The sequence below is a fragment of the Brachycentrus maculatus genome, unplaced genomic scaffold (genome assembly GCF_059751285.1).
Source record: "Brachycentrus maculatus isolate JH-2025_06_01 unplaced genomic scaffold, ASM5975128v1 h1tg000124l, whole genome shotgun sequence".
Classification (NCBI taxonomy): domain Eukaryota; kingdom Metazoa; phylum Arthropoda; class Insecta; order Trichoptera; family Brachycentridae; genus Brachycentrus; species Brachycentrus maculatus.
Genome location: NW_028280877.1, coordinates 1,514,003 through 1,536,416, shown reverse-complemented (window position 1 = coordinate 1,536,416; position 22,414 = coordinate 1,514,003). Strand labels below are relative to the sequence as shown.

The 22,414-nt window shown below is 34.9% G+C and overlaps 1 protein-coding gene and 1 long non-coding RNA gene across 2 annotated transcripts in view; both read right to left on the bottom strand.

Annotated features, from left to right (window-relative positions):
- The window catches only part of Dcr-2 (Endoribonuclease Dcr-2), a 32,147-nt gene extending 18,023 nt beyond the window's left edge, over positions 1–14,124 (bottom strand). The window contains exons 1-13 of the mRNA XM_088260129.1: positions 13,949–14,124; positions 12,131–12,252; positions 10,926–11,135; positions 10,187–10,364; positions 8,710–8,839; positions 6,819–7,008; positions 5,072–5,387; positions 4,478–4,712; positions 3,150–3,381; positions 2,274–2,370; positions 919–1,091; positions 630–739; positions 25–160 (exon numbers count right to left, since the gene is read on the bottom strand). Of these exons, the coding sequence (XP_088116255.1) occupies positions 25–160; positions 630–739; positions 919–1,091; positions 2,274–2,370; positions 3,150–3,381; positions 4,478–4,712; positions 5,072–5,387; positions 6,819–7,008; positions 8,710–8,839; positions 10,187–10,364; positions 10,926–11,135; positions 12,131–12,247 (2,124 nt within the window). The 5' untranslated portion in view covers positions 12,248–12,252; positions 13,949–14,124. The remainder of the gene's footprint in view (positions 1–24; positions 161–629; positions 740–918; positions 1,092–2,273; positions 2,371–3,149; positions 3,382–4,477; positions 4,713–5,071; positions 5,388–6,818; positions 7,009–8,709; positions 8,840–10,186; positions 10,365–10,925; positions 11,136–12,130; positions 12,253–13,948) is intronic.
- Positions 14,125–17,578: 3,454 nt separating this feature from the next.
- Positions 17,579–21,431, bottom strand: LOC148309449 (uncharacterized). Its single transcript, XR_015837536.1, has 3 exons — positions 19,553–21,431; positions 18,438–18,823; positions 17,579–18,363 (listed from the first exon to the last, which is right to left on the bottom strand). It is a non-coding gene; the product is annotated as an uncharacterized LOC148309449 (long non-coding RNA).
- Positions 21,432–22,414: the final 983 nt, after the last annotated feature.

Below are 22,414 nucleotides of genomic sequence, written 5' to 3'. Positions count from 1 at the left end.
AAAAAATGAGTACAGCAAGATTACCTTTTTTTTGTAGACTCTTTTATTCTTCTTAGTTCCGAGTTTTGGTTGGTTGGCAGCTTCCGGTGGCTCCGGTGGCTCCGGTAACCAGTGGGAAAAGAACATGTTTTGTATCTCCGAGCCCAAGTCGTCATCCATTCTGCATATAATAAAATTGTTTATTTTGTTTTTGTTTTTAACGCACGCTGTTCACAATAATTGTGAGGAGAAAAGTAATGGTAATCTAAATTATCCACGTTTTTACCGAATACAGTAAAAGTCTGTTAATTTGAACAACGAGGATTCGTAATTCGAAATTTTCATAATTTGATCCGTCCCAAAATAGACTTTTCAAAGTAAATTGTACCTTTATTTGAAAATATTGCATATTTTATAATGCGTAATGTTTTTTGTCAAAATGTACTTAAGATTTTTAATAATTGGCAATTTTGGTTGTGGCTCGTGTCAAACATTCATGTGGTGAACAATTGGATATTTTCTAGGAAATCCGGTTCCTCGAATTCCCAATTCACAGACCTTTACTTTAGAAGCAAAAGTGATCGACATCATCTTTCGTTTAGAATCACAATGAAAAAAAATGAAATAAAAGCGGATACATAATGCGTTACCTTTCTCTCGGTAGTAGATTATCATTAAGTTCTCCCGCTTTGTGGAGGACTTCGCAGGCCTTGAGGGCTGCAGCTCTCTTGGCATTCTTCTTCCCCAGCATGGGAACACCCTGCACAGAAAACTGACTGCAACACACTGGGTAGGTAGTTTAGGATGGTTTTCCGTCCTCTTCTAGATACTGGTCTTGAAAATAACGCTGTATAATATAAATCCAGTGTTAACACATACAATCCACAATTCACTGACAAGCCGTGCGAGTCTGCCCGAAAGGAAAGCTCGGTGGAGTACCTTGATGGGATCCTTGCAGGGGGAGGTGTGCGGCAGCAGCACGGTGACTTGGCAGAGCTTGTCGAAGAGGACGGTCTGGTACCATTCGGGCAGCAGCAGCGTGAACTTGTCCTGCGGCAGGGAGTTGCAGTAGCGGTACAGCAGTGAATTGGCGCCCTCTAGATTCACGGATGCTGCACCGATCAACACACCACATTCATTTTTATCAGCTGTTTAGCAAAAAATTAAAGGGGTTGCTGACCGATAAATTTGAATAATTATAATTCGTAGATATTTTTTTCAGCATTTAGTGGTAACTTTTGGGGACTTTGATAATGGCGAAGCACACAAATTATTGTCCTTCTAATTGATGGACTTTTACTGTTCATATATATATGTCGCATCTCAAATGGAAAAGCACATACAAAAAATTGTGAACAAACTTAGGTATCTGACATATATTTTTGAACGTTTGTCTAGTTATGTCCATTCTAACACCAACAAAATGGTCTATCATGCACTTGTACAGTCTTCTCTTTGTTATGGAATAATTGGATGGGGGGAGCATTCAATAGTCATTCAAAGCCTTTAGAAACAGGCCAAAAACTTATTATTAAAATCATGCTTAAAAAAAATTCAACTTTTCCTTCCAACCAATTATTTCAGGAAGCTGAACTTTTGGAGCTACGAGAAATCTATTGCCAACAGTGTCTAAAATATGTTTTTATGCACCAACATTTATTTCCTAAAAATAATAATAGATCTAGCCAAAGAATTAATAATTTATTAGAAATCTCTTTTTGTAAAAATCCAGACTTGCGCAAAGACACTCATTTTTCATAGCTCCAAAACTGTTCAATTTATTCCACAAAGAGTATTTGTTACATGTTAATTCCCTAAGTTTGTGTAAATTTCAATATTTGATTAAATTATTTATAGAAGAGACAGATTTAAGCTCCTTTTTCTTGTAGTACATTCTCGCTAGCTTTTTACTTTTTCATCTTTTTTATGTTATTAAGTTTTTAATTTTATTTTAAAAAAAAATTGTTTTCTGAGAGTCAAGTATTTTTTGTATTTTATATTAACACTATTATTCTAGTTCTACTTATTAAACCTATACCCTTATACCCTTTACTATGACTAAATTATATTGTATACCCACACACAGGCCATGCCTTTGTGGGATCTTTTTTTGTATTCATTTTTATATTTTATTAATATTTTTTTTGTATTTGAATTTATGTTATGTAATGCAAAAGAATTTAAAATAAAGAAAAAAAAATAATTACAAAATAAACAAGTTTAGAAATGACACAAGTATTCTATCGAGTAGATTGTCCATGCGATTTGGAATAAGAAGAATAAAAATGATTTACCATCTTTATAGGTATACGGCGGACACAGGTGCATATATTTCTCCTCCAATTCTCTGTTAGAAGGAACATCTCTCTCTTCCGAAGTATGGACCAGAATCTGCCAATAAAAAGGATATTACATATAGCGAGTATTACCACGATGGTCTCAGCAGAGCCGATTCCGTATTGACTGGTAGGATAGCGACGATATAATGACGGTCAAGGACACACTGTCGGGATGACACAATATCGGATGACCAAAGTATTCCTACAGAGACAGAACTTTCGACGAAGATCTCATATCGCTCACTCCTGTCAACAACGTCATATATAAAAAATTGTAAATTTTCAGTTGTGCATGTTTTCGGAATGCCCAAAAAATGTACTATATCCCAGCAAAAGCGGAATATTTTTAACTTAATATTTACCCGCTACAGGGCAGAAAGTGTTGCTTTTGCATTTTGAAGAAAAGGTTTTTCTCCATTTTGAATGTTTTTTCTCAATTTGAAAATTTTTTTTCAAAGTTTTTAAATGGAGAAAACAATGTTTCGAAATTGAATTATATATATCGAACTTCCAAAGAATTCGAGTAGTGTGGTCGTCAATCGTGGGTAGAATTGGTTAATGTTACACGTGTGTAGAGTGATCACTTAAACCAGCCTATGACGGTCGTAAGCCCCGTAAATGCCCAGACTTCCATATTCTTCTTCATACTTGTTGAGATGTCAAAAAATAATGCTCAAAAATTATTTTTAAAAAGTTTAATCTTATGTCCAAGTACGTGTGAGGAATAATCTCCATTGCCGGTATTATTCCTGTTCCTCCTACCGAGCAGGACTTCATCTACATGCACGTTTCGCGAGACGTTCTCTCCGTCAGCGGGTAAAGTTAGCTCACCTTGTCCAGTTGCTTCTCGATGAGTTGGTACTCCGAGTAGGTGGCGCAAAACTTGGCCAGGTTGTCTTTCGCCACGAACATGGTGTGCACGGCCTTGGCGTGGCGGCCGCGGCCCTTGGCCTGCACGTAGGAGCGGAAGTTCTGCACGTGGTCGAAGCGCACCACGAGCGAGCAGCACGGCACGTCCATGCCCTCCTCCATGACCTGCGTGGTCACCAAGCAGTTCAGCTGCCTGACGACGCCAACACACGAGCGCGCAAGATTACAACTTGTTAACCGGGCGGTCCGCTGTCCAATTACGCAACTTGAAACGGGCGCGAACTCTTTCACTAGGACGTGTCAGTACTGGTCACCCAGAACACGTCTACCACTCTCAATAGCCAAATGATACTCCATGTCTTAAATTCATGTGGAGACATGTATGGATGACTAATACCTTTGTTGTTGGAAAAATATACGTCCCACCCGTTCCAGAGCGCAACATATATTTCAAGGACGTATTCATATGTCCTACCCGTACCCGATATTGTTTGACGTATTTATGCGTCCCGCTCGGTTAACAGGTTAAACTTTATGTACAGAAAAGAAATATGTACATTGGCAGGCTTTTTGCTAAAAAGTAATACATATCCTCCAACCGACCAAAAACAGATTAGTGATATTGGTCAAACGTTTGATACCTTAATATAGCTGTTTGCAATCGGAGGGTAGATAGCGCTTGAACATAAAATCATAAATTACAAATTACTGCTGTATTAATTAAGCGACTATTAAATATTATATTTAATATTTATGAAACCTACTAATTGATGATAATAAGGAAGGCAAAGGAAAAAAAGGGAGTTTAGGGAAGGAGGTAGAGGAAAAAGCTGAGGGATGTGGTTCGATGGACACTTAGGATTCTAATGATAAATAGTAATGTCTTGGACGTTTCTTAAAAGTTATCAGAGATATTTTACTTATGGGAGAAAGCTACGAGCATGTTGCAGCGAGCGTCACACTCGTGGAAACATAACATATGACACTGTGTCGGGTTGTGGTCCCGTGGTTAGTGTCGCGGACTCTCAGAGTTTCTCCGTTCGAACCCACTCTACCACATTTGATACCTTTTTCTAATAATGGGCCGCTTTGGCTCACAGAAATAGCATGAAATTGAAATATTTGTGTAAATGATAAAAACACAAATATTTCTTTATTTATTTTATTTTTTTTAAATATTTCAATGCAAAATTGTAACAGTTCACTTAATTCAGCAGTGAAGTTCATAGACTTTAGTTTGGAAACGAGAAGCTACCAGCTAGTTGGGTATTTTGTGAAGCCATACTCACTGCGATTTGAACTTCATGATGACGATCTTGTTTTGTTTCTTCTCAAACAAGGACTCTCTAGTGTCAGAGAACGGGTTGACATTGAAGCCGACTACGAAGTCCGCTTTCAGGAAGGAGAAGCTCTCGCAGCACCGAGCGGCGTGCTTCAGCAGCGTGCCCAGAACTTTGCATCCGAACCTCTCCTGCACGAACACCAAGGCCGAGAGAGGCTGCTTGTGTTTGTTATATTTCAACTCTGCAACAAACATATTGTACAAAAATGAAAACTAGCAACGGGATCAATCCAATGATCCGACATGAAATGTAACTTCGATGTGTTTATGTCCATGGAGAGTCCGGCATTCTCTCGATAAGTTTTCTGCGGTTTACTCGTTGGAACAGCAAAGTGGAGAGATTCCTTAATACCAATATAGTGAGTTATTTCCTAACATTGAAGAAGCGACAACACCATATTTGAACTACGATAAACCCGGGATTCTAGGATTTGGATACTGGACTGATTTTATAATCATCTGTAAAAGGCTCGATACATGTACCTGTACGTATCAGGCGGTTACTTGGTAGTTTGCTAGTTTTTAGGATGGGGTCACTCACTGTCGGCGGATTGCAGAGCGTCGGGTGAATATTCTCGCAGCAGGTCCAGCAGCTGCAGCACCTTGGCGGAGGAGTGCGCGCGCACCTTGTCGGCGGCGGCCGTGGAGCGCATGGAGTGCTCCAGCACGGCGCGCGCCTTGCACAGCGCCGTGATGCACAGCTGCAGCAGAGTGCCGCGCGCGCTGCACGTCTCCGACAGCTTGCAGCGCTCGCACACCACGATGTACCCCAGCATGGCCAGCGAAGCGCCGTACGTTCCAAAGTCGTCGATGTAGACAAGCAGTCGCTCCACGCTGTTCTTTATGAACTTCTTCAGCTAAAACGAGGATTCAAAGTGTCACGACTGTCTTAACACATTGTTGTCGGACTAATTAGTCCCAGGAGCGGGCGTTTTTTACTTATTTTGCAAAAATGCATTTGTGTTCAAATTGTCATATCTTTGAAAATATTTGTTAGTTTCAGTGTAGTATTTACCATACCTAGTAGCTTATAATAGACGTATTGTCAGATACATATGTTGTTGTTGGAAAATTTATTTTCTTTTATTGATTTAGCAGTCACTTTGTGGTAAAATCTATCCATTTTTAATTAATGCTTTCCCTAGTAAATACCACTATTTCTTAAAATCTACTTTACGAATAAACCTACTGAAAATTTATTCATAAAATACAAATTTTTTATTTTTAACGACTAATTTCGGAAGCTACATATACTTCCATCTACGGAATTTGTTTGAATATAAACTAAAGCATTAATAAGGATAAATAATTATCTGTACTGTAAGTGAGGGGGGGGGGGATAACTTAGCCTCTAACGAAATATTTAGATAATTAAAATAGATAATTTCACTTTTTTGAGGGTGAAATCCGTAATTTGTGTCCAAAGAATTAAATACTTTCAAAACATTAATTTTAGAATTACGCTTAACTTTGATTTACATATATTGTGATGGCAGAGGCACAGCTAGGTCCTTGATGTAAAATCCAATTGGGAATGTTGCAGAAAAGTAAATACAACTTCCAAAAATTTACAAAACGATGAACTTTGTAAAGCACGTAAAGTTATCACTTCAATCAGTTAATGATAGGTAGTAAGTCACAAAAATCTTAGTAAAGTTCTTTTTGCATGTATTAAAAAAATCTCGAAACTCCGATGGTTTTGTCAAAGAAGTAGATTAATAGTTTTTTCTCAAGATTTTGCGTACTTTAATAAAAGAATGTATGGCTTCGAGACATGGTGCCGATCTAAAAGAGATAAGAATAGGCTGAATACGTTGGGGATGTGGACTTATAGAAGAATGCTCGGGATATCCTGAAGAGATCACATCTCCAACGACGAGGTACTACGATTAATCCAAGAAAGAAAGTACCTACTCGCGATTATCCCCAAGAGACGCGCCGAATGGATCGGTCACGTGTTGAGACAAGAGAGTTTCCTGCACATAATAATAGAGGGGACGATCGAGGGAATAAACGCCCACGTCGCAAATACCTAAGCGACTCATACGAGGACATGGGCTGCTCGACGTATGAGGAGCTGAAGAGGGTTTCGGAAAATAGACTAGAATGGCGAAGGATATGCCATCTGTTGCTGCAGACCAATCCGCAGGATTGAGACCAGAGAGAAAAATTATACGGGTGACATTTTGAATAATATAAGTGACATTTTTTAATAACACCATCTAATGGACTGCTATCCTCCCGGTAGTGGAGAATAGCGGAACGGATAGCTGGAAACTTGAACACACCGAGTCCTGCTTCTCCTGGATCTTGACGGCGTTGCGGATGATAACTTGTGATTCGGATCGCGACTTGGGTAAGCTAGTCGCTTCTCCCAGTAGCTGCAGCTTGAACAATATCTTCTTGACGACCATCTCCGGAGAATTGATGGTGTGTTTGACGAAAGGAATAATAAACTCTGTCGGGTTTGTGGAGAACCTGCAACAAGAGGTGGAAATATTTATATGACTGATCTTGTTTATTAATGAAACTATCGTACTGTAAAATATATGATACATTCTATCGTTAATTTTTTTGAAATCTTTCTACTAAAAACAAGAACATTTCAGTCTTCGTACAAACTATACAAATTTTATATCCTATCTTAGTATTCAAACCTATAATTTATATTTAAATTATTAAATTTTACAATAAATTGTTCTCAACTCCTACAACTTGTAAACATTCCAGTACCTAATAAAAGTACGTTTTATGAGGTACTCACTGTTATATTGTTGTCAAACTAAAACAAACTACGGCTTGCCTGGAATTCAATTTCTTGCAGTACTATAACAGTACTATAAATCATATAGATATATTCAACACTAACTTCACTCATTTCAAACAGCAAAGTTTGAATCAAACTAATGCAAAAAAAAAGTACTACCAAAAAAATGTCCCTTATTGTGTTTTAATTTTGGGCAGCCGTGATGTCTCTAAATATAAACGACATCTCAATATAATATTGTTACAATAGCTTTGCGTGAAATTTTTTCAACACTTTATTTGTATTTATCTTATTATGTGTTCTGAATTGATTTCTGGAGTCCATATCATGAGAGAAGCGTTCATTTTCTTTCCCATTTTCGTGTTTCCTACTCTCTATTCCGGGGTCAGTATCCTAACTCTATGGTCGTTCTGTCCGTTTTCGCTGTTTTGGTATCCCTGGTCAACCATGGATTTTGTTTTTATAAAGCGTCATTTTCCCATTGCGTAACGACGTTTGTCAATTTTATCCGATCATTTAGAAAAAATTGTATTCGTTCCTGGGCAGTACATCATAGATAGTGTTATAAACCTTGAAAACATATTTATTTCTTTTAATTTACGTCATACAAACGTCGAGTTCTTGCGTACAAGGGATAATTATCGTGTTGTCTCGTATTTTGATTGCGAGACGCCGCCGCCATTTTGACAAATCCCATCACGATTCGAGCCTTGGAAAAGCTCCAACACTTTGGCAGTGAAAACTGGGCAGGCGTGCAATATGCTGATGTCCAGAAGAAATTTCTGGCAGAACCATCGTTTGTTGAACTGAAAGTCAGCTCCCCTACCCGGGCTTCGCTGGAAAGGTCTTTCGCCGCTCTATCGCATGCCCTCCTCATACAGAAAGAGGAGTTTCAATCAGGGCTCCGAGCACTGGTCAATTGAGCCGCAAATAAGAGCATGGTTCTTAACAAAAGAACTTTATTTGATAAGGTGAAAGTTTTGTTTGCTCCTGACTCCGCATACCAAACGGTTTCCGACGATGTTCTTCAGATAGTATACCGGGGATACCAAAACAGCAAACAGACAGAACAGACAGAAGGACCATAGAGTTAGGATCTGACCCAGGAATAGAGAGTAGGAACCATGAACATGGGAAAGAAAATGAATGCTTCTCTCACGATATGACTCCAGAAATCAACAGAAACATAACAAGAGTTTTAATGGTAGGTAAAACTCCACTATTATGCCATGTTTATTATTTTTACCCCTCTATGTATATACTTTATATTATGTCATGTATGCCTACGTTGCATTATATTGCTATATCCAATTATTTCTTTCTATTGTGCAAGTAAAAGCGTTTCAGGCGCATAGGCCAACATATGGTACATATACCAATAAAAATAAAAATCAAGAATGAAAAGGACTTACGAAGAGACTTCATCGGCATGATCGATATTCGTAGTGCAAATCTTAGAATTGAAAGTCTTTTCTAATTCTCGAATTTCGTCCTCCACTTGGGATGCCTTCATGTTCTTGTTCAAGAGGGTGGCCGTCAATCCTTTAACATACAATACCATTCATTTATCCGCTCTCACCCGAATAAACACAAATTAATTGTAGACAATCGAGTGAAGGAAACAGAAATCAGGATTGAAAAGCTAACGGCAATATTTTAAGATTTTCACCGCAGTTCAGATCTTGATTACGCTTCTGCTCAACATAAGGCGAGGTTTTTTATCTAAAACAGTGACATGGAAATAGGGGCAATTTATACTCGGGTCACAAGCATAGTGGGTAACAATGAACTCTCTAATGAAAAATAGGAGTTCTCATTGTTCGTTCCGGCAAGGGGCAGGTGGAGTATTCAATCAGCTATATTTTTTAATATATTGTCCGCCTCCGTAGTGTAATGGTCAGCATGCTCGGCTACTGTTCTGGAGGTCCCGGGTTCGATTCCCAGGGGGGTTTAATAAATATAAGTGATTTTTTCACTCTATTATTTATTCAATATTACCCTGGACTGGTACCTGAAGCGGAGGGCTGATCACCTTTCCTTCGTGTGTTAACGATCAAGATAACACTGTGTTTATATAATGCAGTGCCCTATGCACCATTGGGGTGCGGTAAGGGATTTATTATTATTATTTATTATATTTTTTAAAGAAAAGTTATCATATTTATGTCAATAATCAAAGTATAACAAAAAAGTATATAAATGAAAAAAAAAGGAATATGAAAAAATAAATACATATAACAGAGAATGATAAATCAAACACGATAGCCCTCGCAATGTTGGTGTGTTATACAATATCTCAATGATAGCCTATACTTCCTTTCATACTTGCAACACAACACGGCCAAATAACCCAGAAAAGCACAATAAGTAACAGAAGTGACATTTTGTAAAAAGCATCTATCATCATCAGTTTTGCTGGATTATCCGTAACGTAAACAATTACAGTACATATTTGATTTTTAAACTTGTACGAATATACTTACATAAGAAGACTTATTGCTGCGAAGCAGTATCTTCCAACTAATCGAAAATAGACAGTTATGGTTGCCAAAGTTGTACCTCGTACAGATGTTTGAAGTAAGTGGGAAAAAATAAATGCAAGGAGTTGCAATATGAACGATCAAATAATTACAATACTGTTTATTCATGATGCCCCCGCTTTCATTACTGTGAATTTACTATTTCATTAGTGCATCGTATGTCTGACTCGTATGCCGGAGATTCCGGGTTCCATTACCAGTGGGGTCGGAATATCAGTACCTCGCTTTAATGTAATTAACAATCGAGATAACACAGCGTCGTTACGATACAATGACCATACGCCATCGGATAAGTGAAGAAGAAACTGTGGAAAATAAGGAGGTCATACGGAGTAGTAATTGTGGTTACCTATTATTTTGGGTTGTTTTGCTTTAGGGATTCCTTCAAATTGCTTCATGATCATCCTCATAGGATGATTGCTGACAGCTTGGTGACACTCGTCAAACACCAACAGGTTTATTGTATTTAGCTTTATATAGTCATGCTGGATTATGTCCAACAGGATCTGGGCTGTCATCACCAACACCTGGACAAAACAAAACAATTATTATAAATACCACACATTTTTAAATTTATGAATACATTTAATAAAATGTTGAATCAAACAATGATCTACTAAGTTGTATTTTGCGAGAATTGTTTTGCCTAGTTATGGCATTTTCAAACGAATGTCCTATGCGTAATGAATGCCCATAACTAGGCGAAACAATTGTCACAAAATTGATTTTTATGTGTTTTTTCAACAATAAAATACAACTTAGTAGACTCAAAAAATCAGTGTTTAATGGCACCAAGTTATTGCATTCATTACGCATACGACATTAGTTAGAAAATGCTATAACTTGGCGAAACAATTCTTACAAAATTGATTTTTATGTGTTTTTCAACAATAAAATACAACTTAGTAGACTCAAAAAATCAGTGTTTGATTTAAAATTTCATACATAAATTAGACTGGTAACTAAATTAAACATTTTTGTAAATCTAACTGGATGTGGAAAAAATACCAAAGTTGTTATTTTATTCTATAAAATGCAGTTCTACCAAGAAATGTCAGTACAAAACTTAAATCTAACACGAGACATACTTGATTAGCCTCCAGCTCCAGAAGCCATTTGTCGACGGTCCACAGGTCCACCTTGTCCTGGCTGCTGTAGCCCTGCACGCTGAGGTTGGTGAGCAGCTGCAGCACCTTGGCCTGCTGCTCCACCAGCACCACGCTGTTCACCAGGTAGAAAGTCCTCTTCCCGCCGGAGGAATACGCCTCTTGCAGGTCTTTTTGGTATCGCTTGATTACCTAAAACATCAAGTCAGGACACCAATGTACCAGTGGTTCGCATTTCACTTTCTGAGCTATACAAACAATAGACAGTGATATGATGTGGTGACAGTAGACTATGATACAATTAGGTTAGGAAAGGAGTTCAAATAAGAGCAGGCAGTACTCAAAAGGCAAGGCAGTATGCAAAGTTATAATGGACAGTGATATAATGTGCTGTAGAATGTGATACAAGCTATAAACTCGGATGAAGTCTCCGTTTGTTTGAACATTACAAATAGCGATATAATTATTTAACCTTCCCCTTACGGTGCTAAAAACTTCCGCGTGCACCGGTGATATGTATCTTTTACACCATATGAAAATGTGGTTAAAAAAATTAAAAAAGTAAATATTCCTAAATGTTGCTTTTATTCACAATAGTTGAAGTTCAAATGTAACAATTTTGTAATTTTAGCTCTGGTAAGTATCTGAAAAAGAGAAAAAATACATCGCAAGTAGCCGCAATAACTAACGTAGCGACAGGACCGCCGCGTAAGACGGTCTGCGCACCACTAAACTTGCAATGACATGTGCGTATGAGAAACGTTTGTGTATTGGTGATTTTATTCTCAATTTTTTTACAAATTATTTATTTCTATTACTGCAAATGAATAACATTATATTATAATACTTTCACGTAATACATAATTATACTACGGAGGAATATAAAAATTGTGAGCCCGTATCTATTATATTTTATGTTGATATTTTCATTTTAAAATTTGGGTTGTAAAAAATACATATCACCGGGAGGGGAAGGTTAATAAAGTAGATGGCCAATCTCCTACACGGATGTAGTGTACAGGTGTATCGGATGCTGCCTGTAGGATACTGGCTTCTGCCAGTCTTCAGTCTTCTGACTGAGATGAGATCTGTGTCGGCGTGAAATGGAGAGGTACCGGAGATAATGGATAATAGACAGCGATACAAGGCGGTGCGAGTAAATAGATAAACACTGAAATTAGACTGACCTGGACAGCGATGAAGGTCTTCCCGGAGCCGGTGGGCAGGAATATGATGGAGTTGTGGCTCTCGCACTGCTGCTGAATGTGTACCTGATAAGCCCGGGCTTGCATCTCTTCACCCATGATGCCTACCGATGTAAAAAGTGACTAAATTGTAGCTCTAATGTCCATACATTACTATGCGACGTGAAAAGTACTATAAAATTCATTTTAGAATTTCAACACGGAAGTGAGAGTTGTAGGTTCTGACTCCCGCACACTCAAATTATGCGCAAGGCACCAAATCGGGTGAAGGTAGTGTCACTCGATAACTAATTACACGAGGCCAGGCCATCAGACCTGCATTCCAGGTCTGAGAGAGGAGTGGAATATAGGCCCCGTGGCGTAGTCGGGTAGATGCTAGACTACGAAACTGGTGTTGCGGGTTCGATTCCAACTAATTGCAAAATGAATTCAAGAAAGATTTATTTTCTATCGGTCTGGGTGTTTGTAACGTATTTTTCACATTTACCTTCCCTATCCTTAGGGCGTTTGTGCACTACATGGAATTTTACCATCTGGCACGTAAGTTAGCGTTTTAAAACGATGATTGGCTCGTGCTCTTGTCCGTCTTTCTTCAGATCGGTGGTCTTGATCGGTGCGTGAACACGTTGCGCGTAAAGTCGATCGCACTAAACTGTCGTAGTCGATTTCATTTTTCAAAACCGAACTGCCGGACGGTAAAATTACGGGTAATGCACAAACGCCCTTACTATCCTACCTGCAGACGAGCATCTAAAATAGAAGCCATGCGGGTTATTCCTTTAAAAAATATATAACAGGCTAATAATAATACAAACAGGTTATTTATTATACTGTTCAAATTAATGAATGAATGTTAATATAAAACCGAGATTGATATAAATAACAAGTATTTATAGCAAGCAGGGTTGGGATTCCAAACTAATTTAACAATTCAAGCATGCAGTGTAGATAGATTTAACTTTATGCCTGGACCTTTATTTTACAAACCGGTTGTCGACAAGTTAAAGATAACGCAAAGAAAATTAATGAAATTATGTAATGAATATTGAGTGCCGTATAGTCCAGAAGTAGGGTTCAAGTCATCTACAGAACAATGTTAAAGTGTTAACTTCCATATAGAGTCTAAACCCCGGAGGAGTTAAATAAATATTTTTTCCCATTACAACCTAAAAATGTTTACATTAGTTCACTAGACAACCAATATAGAAAATAATAAATAATATATAAATTATACACGTATAAAAGCGATTAAAAAAATATTTCAATGCAGATAGGTTAACATTTTAAAGTGTGTATCGTAATGACGACATTATTTCACTAGATTTACGTCTGACAGTTGATTGTCAATGTATTGTATCGAGTAGAGGCAAGCGCATTATAAAAAAATGGATAACCACATCTTTGTCTCTTATCATTCCGGGACAGTTCCCGGAATAGTCAGTACAAGTACAAACATGTTTGATGTTTCCAAGTGCTGCATAAACAACGATTGCTTTCTCGAAACGAAGGCGTATTCGATGACAATAAATTACCTATTTAGCAGACAACGGGCCAAATTTATCGAAAAACCATTTAAAACAGGAGATTTATGGTGCCTTGATGGGAACTCGTTCCTATCGTGTTGCACAACATTGTGTATCCTTGCAAATCGAACTAAAAATGTATTCTTCTACGGAATAAAACGCACAAAAGATATCGAATCATTTGAATAACTGTCGACAATACAAAGTAAGAAAAAACCGACGATAAAACTTTTCATTTGATTAATTCGGAGGTAAAGAGCGACAAAATGTTATTTACCTCACAAAACGGAGCTTCGCCTAGTGAAAAAACAGTTTTATGGTGGTCTCTGGGGGGTCATGTAACCGGTAACTTCACATTTAAAATTTAGAGAGCGCAAATAACAAGATTTATTTAAAACAAAATGTAATTTAGGACGGACCCGGCCCAAAACACAAGACACCAAACGCACAGACCACAGACTAACTATTTATATAAAGACCGCCAACTACCTCGATTTTTTATGGCTGGAAGTGATATTCGCTAGCGGCCGGAAGTGACGTAAACGGCTACTAGTACTAAACTCCCGGCTGGGCGTGACTTCGCCGCGGCTGGGCGTGACTTCGCCGCGGCTGAATGTCGAATCCACCCGCCGAAATATTTATCATTAATTTTTCAGGTTAAATGGTATTGATATTGAAATTTGTTGTATTACATATTTTCAAAATTATAATATTAATATTACAAAGAAGATATTTCACTATCTAAATTTATTTATTTCAGTGTAAACAAAAATAGAAAGGTCACGGCTAAAACGCGACATTTATAAAAAGAGTTTAGGCGTTTAGTTGAGTTCAAAAGTTCAGTTTAATAATGGTTACTCAACTCAGCCGTACAACGGTAAATGGTAATGGTAATTTTTTTGACTTACTATAATATATATAAAATTCCAGAAAACACAATATTTTAAAAGGACAGAAGGAGTGTCCACCACTTCCTGAAGTTATGTTTCTTATCGGGGGTGCCAGCGCCCCTTTCTGGACGTTTTGGAAGTCTGGCTAGGCGTTTTTAAAATTTTCGCATTTGGGGGGTGCTGCAGAAGGGAGCGGGAGGTTCAAGGGAACGTTGTGTCAATAAAGAAAAACTACACTTTCATACGCAAAATTTAACTTTAACTTTGGCATAATACTCAATATTATCAAGTTCTTCATATAAAACAAGGGCCCATTAAAAAAGACATATAGTATCATAGCCACATTAATGCCCTTATCGAAGATATGATAATACGGTTCAAAGACTAACAGGAACTTTTGATATCAGCTTGGTTAATCAATCCATTTTTATCAGACGTAGAAAGTGTTAGTCCAAATTTAAAAGAGTAATTTATTGATCTGCAAAATGACTGTGAAGCCAAAATAATATGTAATCAATGTGTTTATATTAATTTTTGGATACGTTTTCGTCATCAATACCTAATTCTGTGGGAAGAATTGAAATTACCCATAATAGCCTTTCTATCTTCATATTTAGAAGAGAAGGGTTTTAGTGCAGTAATGCATATATTTAAAAAAAAACGCGAAATTGATTACAAATAACCCGAAGAAGAGATAAACTTTAACCAAATAAAACGAAATTGGCGCAATCTCATGACGCTCAAGGATCTCTTTAATTTTTTTAAATAAGAAAAAAAATATTTTAAGTTACATGTTTTATTTAAAATTAAAAAAGGTGTTTTATTGTGTATTTCGCAATATTTTTTATTTGTAGAAGGAAATCCATCGCATAAATACTTACAGGTAAGTAGGTAGTGGGTACGTAAATACATACATAGAGAAAAGTGTAGTGTAGTGTTAAAAATTTATAAAAGCATATGCAGACACGGATCAATAATTTTATCTTTAAAAAATCCTAATGAATTCCGGCAGACCGAAAAAGATTAATAAAGATGTTTAAGGCATTGAAAATAAAAATAGACGTATAAAACATATAAAAATAGAAAATAAAAATTAATCAAAGCAGATGTATGTAGAGGAATAGAGCAAATCTCAAAGCGAAATCGATTTCCTAACAATATCATGGCAACTGTAAAAATATTGAAAAAATATTGCAAGCAACATAATAAAACCGTAATCGATGCTCCCGGCTGAAGGTACTTAGCTCCCGGCTGGGCGCGGCCGGATCCACCCGGCGAAATTTTTACCATTAATTTTTCAGGCCAAATGATATTTATATTAAAATTTGTTTTATTACATATTAACATAATTATAATATCAATATTTAAAAAAAGGAATTTTATAACCAACATTTATTTATTTCATTGTAAACAAAAATATAGAGGTCACGGCTAAAACGCGACATTTATGAAAAGAGTTCAGGCAATTAGTAGTTTCTAAACTCAGCCGCTGAATGATGAATTACATTCGAACCCTTTTTACTTATTCGTCACTCGCCGAATTGCAAAAATATTTTTCTTTTTTTTTATTCTACGGTCTTTCTTATTGAGGCTTCTGTTCAAATAATAAGACTTATTAACTTTTTTGAAAGTGAAATAATATATATATATATATATATATATATATATATATATATATATATATATATATATATATATATATATATATATACATATGTATATATATATGTATATATATATATATATATATATATATATATATATATATATATGTTTATATATATATATATATATATATATATATATATATATATATATATATATATATATATATATATATATATATATATATATATATATATATATATATATATATATATATATATATATATATATATATATATATATATATATATATATATATATATATATATATATATATATATTTGTATATATATGTATATATTAATATATATTTTATATAAACATATATACATTTATACATATTTTTTTATATATTCACTAAATATTACACACTCAAACTTGTGTGGATACATCACAATCGATACAATGCTTTTAAATAAAAACAAAAAAGAGAATTTTCAAATGACTATATTTCAGACAAAAATTCCAGAAAAACACACAATTTATTAAATGTTCCTTCTGCCCTTTTAAACAAAAAATATATAACAATTTACAAACAAGTATATTACAGATACAATTCTCTAAAAAACATTTTATAAAAGGGCAGAAGGAGTACCCACCACTTCCCGAAGCAAGTATACGAGCTGAAGGCTACCGTAACTACTTCACTCCCGCAAATTTGAATTTGAATTTGAATTTATTTAATGTTCCTTCTGCCCTTTTAAACACAAAATATGTAACAATTTACAAACAAGTATATTACAGATACAATTCTCTAAAAAACATTTTATAAAAGGGCAGAAGGAGTACCCACCACTTCCCGAAGCAAGTATACGAGCTGAAGGCTACGGTAACTACTTCACTCCCGCAAATTTGAATTTGAATTTATTTAATGTTCCTTCTGCCCTTTTAAACACAAAATATGTAACAATTTACAAACAAGTATATTACAGATACAATTCTCTAAAAAACATTTTATAAAAGGGCAGAAGAAGTACCCACCACTTCCCAAGGCAAGTGTACGAGCTGAAGGCTACGGTAACTACTTGACTCCCACAAATTTGAATTTGAATTTATTTAATGTTCTTTCTGCCCTTTTAAACACAAAATATGTAACAATTTACAAAACAAGTATATTAGGGATACAATTCTAGAAAACACAATATGAATTATAAATAATATGCAACAATTTATAAACAACTACATTAGGGATACAATTCTAAAAAAAACAAATGAATTATAAATAACATGTAACAATTTATAAAAAATAATATTATAAAAAATTATGTAATAATTTTCAAACAAGTATATTATAACATATATAAGTATTATAAATGTCTAATTTTTACTACTAATATTTTTTTTCAAAAGTGTTTCCATTTCCGCTGTATTTACCCTTTTATCAATATTTTTCAATTTATTATTAAATATCCTACACCACTCATTTAATAATATTTTTGTAATATGATGACAAAATAAACTAATAAATGTTTCCTTATGAGTGGCACATGAAAACCAATTAAAATCGATACATAATTTTATCTGTCTAATTATTTTTTTACTAATTTTATCACTATAACATAGGTCAACAATAGCTTGGTAAACTAATTTATGTGTAATAAGAAAACTATTTAAAAAATCACTACTTGGATATAACAATCCCCCTGTTTCTGAATATTGTAGACTTTTTATTAAACTGTGCTCATCTAAATTAATATTTTCGCTTAGTAAATTTTCCTTACATAAATTACATACATTTAATTTTGTCAAGATTTGTCTACATATAAAGCCTGCAAAATAAGAACCTGTATTTTTTTCAAAAAAATCAACACTATTAATAGTAATATTTTGTAAATGCTCTGCGCTTGCAATTTCATTATTTAATTCTAGAGACAGATCCATAGAAGGCTCCATAGTAGACAAATCCTGTGATTTTTTATACATACTTTTTAAAAAACTATACATGTTCATCATATTGTCACTATCACTTTCACAATTCCCTATTGATTTACCTGTTGTCATGCTATTTAATAATAGAGTCTTAAACGCACTTATAAACTGGTAACACGATGGCCGCAAATTCTGTCCTCCATGTGCTCGAATTTGGCCGAAGAAATTTTCTAAGGGGTCTTGATTTAGCCTCCTTAAATTTATAAATCTGAAGAAAAAAAAATTCAGTACCAAAAATAATTTTAACTTTTTTATAAAAGTAAGTCAATATGGTTCACTTACTTAAATCCCATTTTATGCAGATCTTCCCAAATTGCTCTCATTGAATTGATGGTCACTTGAAAATTATGCATTGTTATCGGTCTGCGCTCTTTTACAGTATTGCCATCAAATTCCCATGATTGTAATATTTTTACAGCTTCTGTCCAGAAGGTGAGATGTTCAGAGTTACGAGATATAGCATTTTTTAATCCTTTATGTTTATATCCAAAAGAATTCAAACTATCAAATAAGGAATTCATGAAAAAAATTATTTCCATAGAAAATTGTGCAGTGTCGGGTAGAGGAAAATTATTATGCGAAGAGTTTTGTTCTAATCTTCTAGCATTTAATAAAAGCTGCAATGTAGATCCTACAGAACGGCTGAATACTTGTGCAGCATATTTCACCTGAAATTTTAAATGTTATTCATTAACGTAAACATTACCTGAAATCACTACTACATACATCATAAATAAAACTCACTATCATAAATACGCATCATTAAAAAAGTAGATATAATTTTTATAAAGTTGACTGCGGTATTTGAATAAAAAATTTCTTTCATTATAACATACTCTTTAAGAAAAACTAAACAATAAAAAGATAATTACAATCAGACATGAGAATATAATGAACAATAGCAATTAATGTTGGAAAAAAATCATAGATGTCAATAGATGCTAAAAAATATATTTTAAAAATACATGTGAATGGGCACTATTTTATTTATGAATTGTTCAATTTACATACATAATCTATAGTAATTTCATTCACAACTAAGATCAATTATATTATATTGAGTTTTTCATATTGAACTCTTAACACAATATTATGGATATTGAAGGCCACCATGTTAGCACTCATATCTCATTATTGAAAGAGGCTGGAAATAGCTGAAGAGGGAAAATACCGACATTTATATAAATAGACAAATTTTAGACCAGAGGCAGTAATAAACACATTGGGACATATAAAACTGTATTTTGCAAAATTCATAAAGGAAACTGTCTGCGGTGATCTCCTTTATTACCATTCTCATTATTGCAGCAGGAAATATTTGAATTTTTAGGTCTGTTTTTAAGTTTTATCCATAAGGGTTGAATAAAAATAATAATACTATTTATTATTTACTTTACCTTCATTTTTTCTTTCCCCTTTGGGTTTATATGGCGTTCTGTCAGTTTGGTGTGTCTCACAGTTCCCCCGGCTCCGTCAATCTTATATAGTGCATCAATATGCTTCCATTCAGCTCTCTTTCCATCGCATAGGATATTTTTGGCCAAAAAATTATTCCTGAAACATTTCAACAAGTGGGGTGGATCAAAAATATGATAAATATTTATACCACTTACACAATATTTATAATTTTCTGGATGCGCTCCTGGAGAAACTCGAAGTATATCTGCTCGCGTATCTGAAATTAAAGAATTAATTGCAGACACATTGGAAGATCCCTGATCACTTACAGTGGCTCTTATGATGAAACCAGTTTTATTTATTTCATTAATTATTTCTTTTATAATAGTTTTTAGTAAAATATGTTGAGTAGAATTTTTCACAAAGTAAAAAGCAACAGGTATTTTCCAATTGTGCTTTATAACCCTTAGCATAAATACCAGAACATGATCAGCTACATTATCTGTGCGCCTCCCCATCCCACTGTTCTCGAATCCATCAATGACATCATTTGAAGGGTTATAACTCACATGTGTCTGAATAGCCATCTCATCAAATAATAAAACACATTGTCTAGAATGTTCATCCAGTTTCCTCGAAGTCTTTTTTAAATGATCTATAATTATGGGATTGATACCGGAAGATAAATCAATATTTGATAAAATGGGTTGTAGAGTGGATTTGCAAGGTAGGTTAAACTCTGTTCTCAAAAATTTATATGTTTTGTTACTGAGCTTAGCTATAGAAAGTGCCATTATCTTTTCTTTAAATGTGTATCTTCTACCTTTAGGATGTGAATTGATTAGTCTTAATTGTGCAGCGATAAATGTTTTGGGAAATTGACGCATTTTTGACAAAACTTTTTTAAAATAAAGAGTGGGAGTACTTCTAGTGTCAACTTTTTTTTTTAAGGATTTATTTTCTTTTAGAATTTTTTTAAAATCTTTACTTAGATTTTGAATAATTGACTCTAATATTTTTATTCTTTCGTGATCAGTATCAGTGGATGTATTTGGTAGAAGAACAGAACCTGACGGAGTAGGAAGAACAGAACTTGACGGAGTAGGAAGAACAGAACCTGACGGAGTAGGAAGAACAGAACCTGACGGAGTAGGAAGAACAGAACCTGACGGAGTAGGAAGAACAGAACCTGACGGAGTAGGAAGAACATTCTTTTTAAGAGAGCCCACTGTAGGAACCCTGTTTTCTTTATCACCTGTGGAGAAAGTATGATTATTAACATTATCTAATTGATTATTTATAAATTTAGAATTGCTGCACACATCCAAGGAATAAATGGGTGAAATTGACTCACTTGAACAAGGGATATCAATAATATTGCTGAAAAAACTTAAAGGCAAAGGCAGATTATGATTAGGAAGAGCCCCTTTTTTTAAACGATTACGTGCAACGTCACTGACATTGAAGTGATTAGAGCAAATTCGAGGATCTTTTATATTCAAAAAGTTATTAATATCCGTCAAATATGGGAACATTATCCTATACCATAACTCACCCTTACCTTTAGGAACACTAAAAAATTTTATTGAATAATTTCTCCTTGAAGGGCAGCCAGGAACAATACATTTATAACCCATTATATATGTTTGAAGGCACTGAAAATAATAATGCACTATTAAAAAATTATAAAAAAGCAAATGCAGATTCAATTCCGGCAGGTCAAAATGGATAATCCAAGTTGTTTGAAGGCACTGAAAATAAAAATTATGATACGTATAAAAATTGAAAATAAAGATTAATAAAAGCAGATGTATGTAAGGAAGTAGAGCAAATCTCGAATCGAAATCGGTTCTAATTTTAATTGCCCGCAATAAAACTGCAACCAACAATAAGAAGATAAAAGAATAATTACCAGCAACATAATAAAACAAAAATATCAATATAATCGATGCTGCAATAGGTAGGCACCTACGGATTTCTATTTTTCTATCCATAATTGTCTATAGCCATAGTTAGTCCATATTTATTTCAAATATTTGAACAACTTGTTGGTATCTCGTATTTTTCGTTTGAACAACTTGTTGGTATCTCGTATTTTTCGTTCCCGTTTTGGTGTTTTTGTTAGTGTATTAGCGTGTCTCGTCATTTCTGGTCGTTTTTTGAACAATCTGACGTTTACGAGTCGACCCCCCCTGGCACAGACTAACTATTTATATAAAGACCGCCAACTACCTCGATTTTTTATGGCTGGAAGTGATATTCGCTAGCGGCCGGAAGTGACGTAAACGGCTACTAGTACTAAACTCCCGGCTGGGCGTGACTTCGCCGCGGCTGGGCGTGACTTCGCCGCGGCTGAATGTCGAATCCACCCGCCGAAATATTTATCATTAATTTTTCAGGTTAAATGGTATTGATATTGAAATTTGTTGTATTACATATTTTCAAAATTATAATATTAATATTACAAAGAAGATATTTCACTATCTAAATTTATTTATTTCAGTGTAAACAAAAATAGAAAGGTCACGGCTAAAACGCGACATTTATAAAAAGAGTTTAGGCGTTTAGTTGAGTTCAAAAGTTCAGTTTAATAATGGTTACTCAACTCAGCCGTACAACGGTAAATGGTAATGGTAATTTTTTTGACTTACTATAATATATATAAAATTCCAGAAAACACAATATTTTAAAAGGACAGAAGGAGTGTCCACCACTTCCTGAAGTTATGTTTCTTATCGGGGGTGCCAGCGCCCCTTTCTGGACGTTTTGGAAGTCTGGCTAGGCGTTTTTAAAATTTTCGCATTTGGGGGGTGCTGCAGAAGGGAGCGGGAGGTTCAAGGGAACGTTGTGTCAATAAAGAA